General features: G+C 61.7%; 1 protein-coding gene across 1 annotated transcript; it reads left to right on the top strand.

The window, feature by feature from the left end:
* Positions 1 to 1,994: 1,994 nt before the first annotated feature.
* On the top strand, positions 1,995 to 8,477 carry TULP1 (TUB like protein 1). Its single transcript, XM_074163325.1, has 11 exons — positions 1,995 to 2,018; positions 4,151 to 4,283; positions 4,550 to 4,663; positions 4,778 to 4,912; positions 5,101 to 5,192; positions 5,402 to 5,575; positions 5,985 to 6,097; positions 6,586 to 6,694; positions 6,900 to 6,998; positions 7,301 to 7,472; positions 8,344 to 8,477. The coding sequence occupies exons 3-11, from the start codon at positions 4,609 to 4,611 to the stop codon at positions 8,475 to 8,477; spliced, it is 1,083 nt and encodes a 360-aa protein (XP_074019426.1). The 5' UTR covers positions 1,995 to 2,018; positions 4,151 to 4,283; positions 4,550 to 4,608.
* The last annotated feature ends 314 nt before the right edge of the window (positions 8,478 to 8,791 follow it).

Genomic DNA, 8,791 nt, shown 5'->3' with positions numbered 1-8,791 from the left:
TTTTCCCCTATTTTTAAGTAGATTTTTTGGCTTATTTTGGTGTGGTGTTTTTCTTCCCCTTGGAAGAGAAATTAAACTCGGGCAGGTGATGAGATGTGGTTTAGAAATTAAGGGGAAATTTTGCAGCGAAGGCGTCGAAACCTTCGCGGTGCTGGTGGGTCCCGGGTGTGCGGTGTTCAAATGCCATCTAGTGGCACTGGGCAGGGGGTGGGAAAGGAGGCGGCAGGGGGTTTTGGGGTGTCTTGCCCGGTGGTGGGCTGGGCAAGGCTAAGAGTCCGGTGGGGGTCACTGGGGGCACTGGGTTAGTCTGGCTTTGCAACTGGAGAGCGTCCGCAGGCAGCCTTCGGAGGGGAATATGAACAGCTAAATATTAAGTGCTGTTAATAAGGAGGTGAGGGGGGAGCAGGGTGTGAAACCCGTCACCCAAAGGGACCTGGGGACACGGGACCAGGAGCGGAGCAGAGCAGTGATCCATAGGGAAGCCCTTAGGATCGCCCGGAGCCGGGGATGCTGCTCATCCCCTGCATGGGCTCCCCATGCAAACAGCCCAAATCCTGCTTTTCTGTCACCAGGATGATATTTTTCGGGTGGAAAAAGGCACATCCAGGGAGGGTAGCCCTGGATGAGGTCAGGCAGCATCCCTCTGCCCACCCCAGGCTGGAGCAAGCGGTCCTGCCATGCCAAGGACCCCAGCCAGGGTGGGGGGAGCCGTGCACCCCTAAAAGGCACCTGGTGTTCCACTGACCCCCTGTGCCCCCCCCGTGCTCCTGAAGGGCCCCCTTTTTCCTGGGATTACCGCCCTGCCAGCTGCTCTCCCAGCGGGCCTGGCCGGCAGCCCCTGAAATCCTATTACCGAGTTTCAAGAGAAATAAAAAGTTAATCATCTCCTTCATCGGCTCTTCCTCCTCCTCACGCCGCCGGGGTTCGTGGAGGCGGCCGAGGCAATGGTGCTCGGCCCCTTGGACCATTCCCACCGCACCTGAGCCCATGGATCCATCCCCGGGCTGGTAGGGGCTGTGGCGCCGAGGGGGGGTCAGCGGCCAGTGCCGGGGAGGAGAGAAGGAGGTTGGGCAGGGAGGAAGGAGTCATCCCGCTGGACTGGGAGCCATGCCGCTGCAGACGGAGATCCTGCGGGAGGTCTGGGCTGCCGAGAGGTGAGTGCCGGTGGGCAGGATGCGACCTGCGGGGTGGGTGATGTTCTGGGCACCCCCACCCGGCTCCCACCTCCTCCAGCACCTTTTTCTCCTATTTTCAGTTCAAATGCAATTTAATGAGTTGTTTTATCGGGTTTTTTTTGGGTTGGTGTGATGATGCTCATTGGTTTGCAGAGAGGAAATGGGTTTATTAGATGGGGAGGGGGATCCCCAAATTAACCACAGCCTTGGCCAGGACAGAGCCTGTCCTGGGCTCCCTGTTTGGGAGGGTGCTGTCAGCCCAGATCGAACCAGTTGAGACACTGGGAGCTGCTTCTGGAGTCAAATGAAGGGCTTACCTCCCCCCCAACCCCAAAAATTGGGGTGGTGCTCAGCCAGAGGGTCTTGGCCCCCCAGAAGCTGTGGGGGGGTGGAAGCCCTGACCCCTTTGCTTTCTGTGCCCCACAGCCCCAGCGAGGAGCCGGGTAGCCCCCCACCACACAAACCCAAGCAGGTGAGAAAAAATCCTTTACCCCCCCCATCCACAGTGCCACCATCCCCTCCTGCAGGCTGTCCCCAAGGGCTGGGGACATCGGAGACCCCCAAAGCCTCACCCCACAGTGAGACCAGCTTGGGACTGGGTGGGCTGCTCTGTGGGGGTGCTGCAGCCCTGGGGGAGCATGAGCTTTTGGGGAACCCCCCTCCAGAGTAGGTAAGTAGAGGAAAAATCCCATAGCCCCCCTGTTCCTTCCAGCCCCCCTGTTCCTTCCAGCCCCCCTCTCCATCGCTTCAAATTACGCCATGAGGTGGGCTCTGAGTTCCTAATTAATGCTTTAATTAAGCCTCTCAGTTAAGCTGTCAGCCGTGACTCACTTTCCCCAGGCTGTGACCCCAAAGGCCAGACCCCCCCTGCCTGGGTTTCGGCACAGCCCTCGGGTGCTGCCTGGCTTCCCAGGGGTCTCACCGCTGATTTCATCAATCACCTGATTGAATCAGCAGCCCCTCCTCTTCGTTAGGGCTTCGTTAAGTAATGAAGCAAGTGGCTGTCCTCCCCCCAGCCGCTTAAGGGATTAAAGGATGCGAAGGAGCTTTTCGGTGTGAGCTGATGACATGGAAGAAACCGGTCAGTTCCCAGCTCCACCCTGGGACCCCCTGCTTCCCCCCAACCCCTCCACCAAATCTGCAGCGCTGGGATCCAACTGGATCCCCTCCTCTTGCAAAACACTGTCACCCATCGCTGGGACATCCCAAAGGGATGAAACTCCTGCAAGGTGGAAGGTGCTTTGTTGGGTGATGGGTGCCCTGGTGCAACAGGATTTGCTTAAATCACTTTCTGAGGGCCCTGAGCTCACACCCACTCCCCAAATAACTCCTGTCTGGAGCCAAGTGCTGCCCCACATGCTCCGTATTTGGTAAATCGGGGTTATTTATAGCCCCAGCTAACCGGGATTACGTGTGTTGTGCCTAATCCCCCTCCTTCCCCTCTCCTGCTGACCTCCGTTCCAGCACGGCCCCATGGCTCCTTGACTTTGATGGGAGCCTTTTGCGTGGGCAAGAGGAGATGGAGGTGTGGAGCCACTCTGCCTGCCTGTCACCGTGTCCCCTGTCCCAGCTCAGGTCCCCCAGGATGCCCACCAGGAGATGAGTTGGTGCCCGGGGTGGCTCCTGACCAGGGTCCCCGTGGTGCAGGGTGACTTGTCCCTCCATGCCAGCATGGTCCATGCTGTCCCAGCAGTGGCCGCGTCATGTCCCTTGTCCCCGGGGTTGGCATGTGGCCATTTGTCCTGGTGCTGAAGCTCTTCTGTCCATCCACTAACAGCCTTTTCTGTTTTCCTCTCTCTGCCTTCCCTGGGGGGCTGCCCCATGGTAAGTCACTCCCTTTGGTAATGGCTCTTTTAAGGTCCGAGCGTGTCTCTGTCCCCAGAATGGGTCCCTGCTCCCACGTGGGGCTAGAGAAAAGCCCGGCTGTATTTCAGAGAGGCAGCCGGCGCTGTAGGAGCAGGGGTTGTCTTGGAAAAGGAAAAGGGATTTAGGGCCGGCATCGTCCCTGCAGCACCATCCGTGGGGGCAGAAGGTGAAGAAGAAGAGGCAGGAGCCCACACTGGAGCCCGAGGCCAAGCCCCGGCGGCTGCGGGCAAAGAAGCCGGGTGAGGCGGGGGCTGCAGAGGAGCCCCATGCCCCGGCACAGGGTAAGGATGGATGCCCCCTGCCTCCCATGGAAATGGGGGTACACGCTGGTCCTCCCCATAGCCCCATCCTGCACCCAGAGTGCTTTCCATTGCGGGCATTGCTTGAAACACATAGGGGTGAAGAAGCTGAGGAAGAAGAAGGAGGAGAAGGGAGAGGAGGAGAGCAACAAGGACCCCTACTCCAAATTCACCAAGGAGCCTCGGAAGAAGAAGGAGAGCCCGGCCCCCCGCTCCCACGCTGCCAAGGGCCCCAAGAAGCAGCAAGGTGGGGAGGCAGCACCCACCCCTCTGGGGGCACCCACTCGTGGCACTTTGTGTCCCCGTGCCGCATGTCCCCCCAGTGCCATCGACGCTCCCGGTGTCTGCAGGGGCTCTGCATGTCCCCCGGGGGGGGCTTTTTGGCCAAAATCCTGCTACACACCCAGGAGGAAAGGGGATGTGGCATTGGACAGGGAGTTGGGATCGGGGGGGGACACACAGTCCTCGGAAAAGTGACAGTCGGTGGCCGGTGCCACCGACTCCCTGGATATCTTTCCGGGGCAAAAATATGGGGCTGGTGTCCCCCCCCCCCCCGGCCCCCCAACTCCGCACCCCGGGGCTGCAGCCGCGAGATGGCGATGTGACTTCACACGCCGTGTCCGGCACTGGCCATGTCACACGTGCCGCTGGCCCCGGGCACCCACGGCCCCGGCACCCTGGCCATGGTGGGGTGGGTGCCCACGCTGGCCGAGGGAGGTTCCCCACCCCCCTCGCAAACCACGGTGCTGCGGGTCCCCGATGCGAAAGGCCATCGCGTTACTGATGCCGTGGTGTCCCCTGCGGGCAGAGCCAGCCGAGGACTCGGAGGATGAGGAGGAGGAAGAGGAGGTGGAAAATAAAGACCCGCCAAAAAAGCTCAAGAAGAAGGTGCCCAAAGAGCCCCCCTCGGGCGAGAGCCGGGAGAAGAAGCAGAAGCCGAAGGGTGAGTGCCCAGGGGACAGGGACAACTCGAGCCCGGCTCAGTTGCCACTTGCATTCATCCTTGCAGGGATGAGGGGACCACCTGCATCCCATCCCCATCACTGTCCTGGGGGGCTCGAGGGGCTCTGGGGCAATTGCCCCCTCCCCATGCAGTCTCCTCCCAGCTTACCCCTTCTTACTGTCCCCACCTTGCCACCTCCCTGTCCCCTGTCATTGCCTGTCCCCATCCCTCTGTCCGGCCGCTCACCGGCTCCTCCATCCTGCCAGGAGACAAGAGTGACACCGATGGCAAAGCCAAATCTGCCAAAAGCACCAAGAAGGAGTCGATGTCCATGTTCCAGGTGAATGGGGAGAAGAAGGAGAAGAAAACCAAGAAGAAGGGTATGGGGGCAAGTGGGGGTTGGGGGGTGGCAGCCAGTCCCACTGCCCCATGGCATCACCCCAAGCCAGCAGTACCTGGTGCCGCATGACAGTGTCCCCTGTGTCCCCCCCAAGCCGCCACCAGCAGTGATGAAGAGGATGATTCCGATGCCAGCACCAAACCCATCAGGTCGGAGAAGAAGAAAAACCCGGCGTCCCTCTTCCAGACTGGTGGGGAGCCCCCCAAGGAGAAGAAAACCAAAAAGAAAGGTGAGAGCCCCGGCACCAGCGATGTGATGGAGGGTGGTGGGTGCCGGAGGGGCTTGTGGGGTGAGCACCCCATGAAGAGTGGGACTATGATCGATGGTGTTGCTGGGGGGCTCTGCTGAGCTCAATTTGGGGATTCGGCAGAGTCAGGGTCTTCCCCTCTCTGTACCCCTGCCCGTTCCTGCCCACAGCTCCTCCCAAAGCGGCCGAGAGCGAGGAGGAGACCCCAGAGACCCCGCAGAAAAACTCCAACAAGAAGGGCAAAGGGAAGAAATCAAAGAAGGTATGAACCCCCTCCTCGTTGGGGACCTGCAGGGGTCCCCTTGGGGACCCAGAGTGGGTCGGGGGGCTGGAGCACTCCCCGGGGAGGCACTGTCCCCAAAGCCACCAGCTGCAGAGCTGCAGTCCTGGGGGGATCAGGAGCAAGGTGGGAAAGGAGGGGGGCTTTGGGTGGGTTCGGCTTTGGGGTCACCATCCTCTCTCCTGTTGCAGGCGAAAGAGGAGAGGCCCCCGTCACCCGTCATCGAGGTGGACAACCTGGAGGAGTTCGTGCTGCGACCAGCGCCGCAGGGAGTGACCATCAAGTGCCGAGTGACACGGGACAAGAAGGGGATGGACCGGGGGCTTTACCCCACCTATTACCTCCACTTGGATAATGACAAGAAGGTAAGCTGGGGTGGGGACCCCCGGGGCTCTGCACCCACCCCGGGGAGCACCCTCAGGGTTTTGGGGGGGATGCCCACCTGTATCCCACCATGATGGTGGGTCCTGGATGGGGCTGTTCCCCTCCTCTGCAATTCCTCTTGGGAAGTGCCCTGTGTCGACGGTACCTGGGATGATGGCCAAACATCTGCTGGAGAGTCACGCTGATGCTGGGCTGGGCTCAGACCCTCCCACCCCACGGCTCAGCCAGTATTTTGGGGATAATCTTCACTCCATGACTTGCGCAAGGTCGTGGCAGTGACCTCTTGGGCCAAGCCTTGCTCAGGGGGGACAGCAGGGTGGCAAGCTGGGGACGGTGGCGATGATGACAATGATGATGCCCTGTCCCCACACGGTCCCACCACCCTCCCAGGTGTTCCTCCTCGCCGGGAGGAAGCGCAAGAAGAGCAAAACCTCCAACTACCTCATCTCCATCGACCCCACTGACTTGTCACGGGGGGGAGAGAACTTCATCGGGAAGCTGAGGTAGGAGGGGAGGCGGAACCCCGTTTCAGTGGAACCCCGTTTCGGTGGCACCCCCATTCCTACAGAGCCCCGCTCCCGCTCTGTGGGTTGCCTACCGCCCCGAGCGATGGCTAGGTCAGGCAGGAGGCTAAATTCAGTGTTCGGGGGAGCGTTTGGGGGGCCGGCAGGGGAAAACAGGCTCGTCTGGTTCCTCCCGGCAGACAGGTCACGGCTAGAAACAGCACCCGGCAAGTCCTGGCCCGCTGCACCGCCGGCAGCCGCACAGCGACGCTGGGGGGGTCCCCGCCGCGGCAGCACCACGGACCACCCCCTGTTTAGGGGTGTCCTGAACCCCAGCGAAGGGCTAAAGGGTGGGAAGGATGGTGTTAGCCACGGGTTTTGCAGCCAGAGCAAAGCCGGGGCTGTGCTTGGAGTGTGGGGGAACGGGGGGGGGGGTCGGAGGGGACTCGGTGGCACCAACCGTGGCCACCTCCCGTCCTTGGCTGCAGGTCCAACCTGATGGGGACCAAGTTCACGGTGTTCGACAACGGCGCCAACCCCGACAGAGCCAACGCCAACTGGTCCAACGTGCGGCAGGAGCTCTCGGCTGTGGTCTACGTAAGGAGCAGCATGGCTACCCCCCCCCCGGCCCCGTGGGACCCCCGGACAGGCAGTGAGGGGGTTCCAACTCTAGCCATCACCCCGGGGGGGGTCGCAGAGATGTGGGATGGGCTGGATCTGTCCCTGAGACATCCATCAGCCACCAGCGAGAGGCTGCAGCCCACGGTGGTTGCCGGTTTTATGGATGGGGTTTCTCTTGCAGGAGACCAACGTTTTAGGGTTCAAAGGCCCCCGGAAGATGACGGTCATCATCCCTGGGATGAACTCCGACAACGAGAGGGTGCCCATCCGGCCCCGGAATGTAAGTTTGGGGCCAGACTGGGAGAGAAACTCCATGGAGGCTGGATTTGATGGGGTTCACCTTGGATTTTACCTGTTTTGGGGCGTGGAACGGGTTTTGGGTGTCCCTGAAATTCAAGGCACCTCCCTGGGAGGTGGGAGACCACAGTGTCTGTATTTTTTCTCCGTGCTGGATCCCATTTCCCATCTGGATCCTGCTACAGAATATCCCCCTGGGCCACACCATGGGGGGTGGCAGGGCTTAGGGGGGTGTGTGTGGGGTGTCACCCCAACTCCACTCTCCCCCCCTCTCGCCCTCCCCAGGACAACGACGGCCTCCTGATGCGATGGCAGAACAAAAACATGGACAATGTGATCGAGCTGCACAACAAGGCGCCGGTGTGGAACGACGAGACCCAGTCCTACGTCCTCAACTTCCACGGCCGGGTCACCCACGCCTCCGTCAAAAACTTCCAGATTGTCCACGGCAGCGACCGTAAGCCTGGGGGGGTACGGGACGGGGGTGGGGTGACAGCAGGGGACACTGCCATCAGTTGGCCCCAGCACCCCCATTATTTATTTTTTTGGCTGAGATTTATTTTTTTCCGTGCATGGCTGCTTTGGGGTCCTTCCTGCCTTGGGGGGGGAGTTGGGATGAAGCCGGACAGGGCGTGCTGGCCCCGGGTGACAGCAGAGGGAGCGCGAGGGTCACCCTGTTGCCGGGCAGATTAGGGCAAGGACAAATCCTGTGGGGTGCTGAGCCCACCCCCCTACCCCCCCCCTCCATCATCACACTACAGCTACCCACTCACCCCAGAGCATCCCCCCCCTGGCACGCACCCGGCATTGCTGGTGGGCTCACCCCGGGGTGCGTCGCGCCTCGGGGACAGTCCCTCGGGGGCGGCAGCGGCTCTGTCCCCGTGCGAGCGGCCGGACGTGGCCGTTTGTCACCTGTCCGGCGCAGTCAGAAGCCCTCGGCCTCCGGGGTGTTGGGTTACGGGACAGAAAAAAACCTCTCGGGGGCCCCCGGTTATTTTTACAAATTTCCTGTCACCCGCCCTCCGGTAGCAGCAGTCCCACAGGGGGGGCTCTGAGTGGGGTCCCTGTCCCTTTGGGGGGCTGCGGCTCCCAGGGAAGGAGTGCTGGGGGGGGAACCGAAGGGTGCTGTGGTCCCACACAATGGGAAAATGATGCTTTTTGGTAACACGCCCTGCGTTACGGGGCAGGGGCCGCGGGCAGAGCTTGGCGGAGGCCGGGGGGGGGGTGGGTGGTGGGTGGATGTCTTCTTTGGGATGTTGGGGTCCCCTGGGAAAAGGGCGGGCTGGGGGTGCCGGTGGCATCCCAGCCCCTCGCTCTTTCTCCCGCAGCCGACTACATCGTGATGCAGTTCGGGCGCGTGGCCGACGACGCCTTCACCATGGACTACAACTACCCGCTCTGCGCCGTCCAGGCCTTCGCCATCGCCCTCTCCAGCTTCGACGGCAAGCTGGCCTGCGAGTAGCACCCGCGCCGGGGGGCCACCGGGGCCACCAGGGCTGCGTGCCGGTGCCGGTGCCGGGTGGATGCTCCTGCATCCCCGTCCCGCTCCACTCCCTCCGTTTCCACCTTCTGCCCGGTGAATTCTCACGGTGACAGCCGCCCCCGGGGTGGCTCGAGGCGCACGGTGCCCTCAGACCCCCGTGGGACACTCATCCGGCCACGGCCACCCTCTCTGGGCAAATTAGGGACAGATCGCTGGTCTGGGGCAGATGGCAGAGTCAGGCCTGGGGTATATTTAGCAGATGAGGCTGACTGCGATCCCAATCTCATCCCTTT

The sequence above is a fragment of the Numenius arquata genome, chromosome 24, assembly GCF_964106895.1.
Source record: "Numenius arquata chromosome 24, bNumArq3.hap1.1, whole genome shotgun sequence".
NCBI lineage: Eukaryota > Metazoa > Chordata > Aves > Charadriiformes > Scolopacidae > Numenius > Numenius arquata.
The sequence above is the reverse complement of the archived record's forward strand: the minus strand, read 5'-3'. Positions and strand labels throughout refer to the sequence as shown.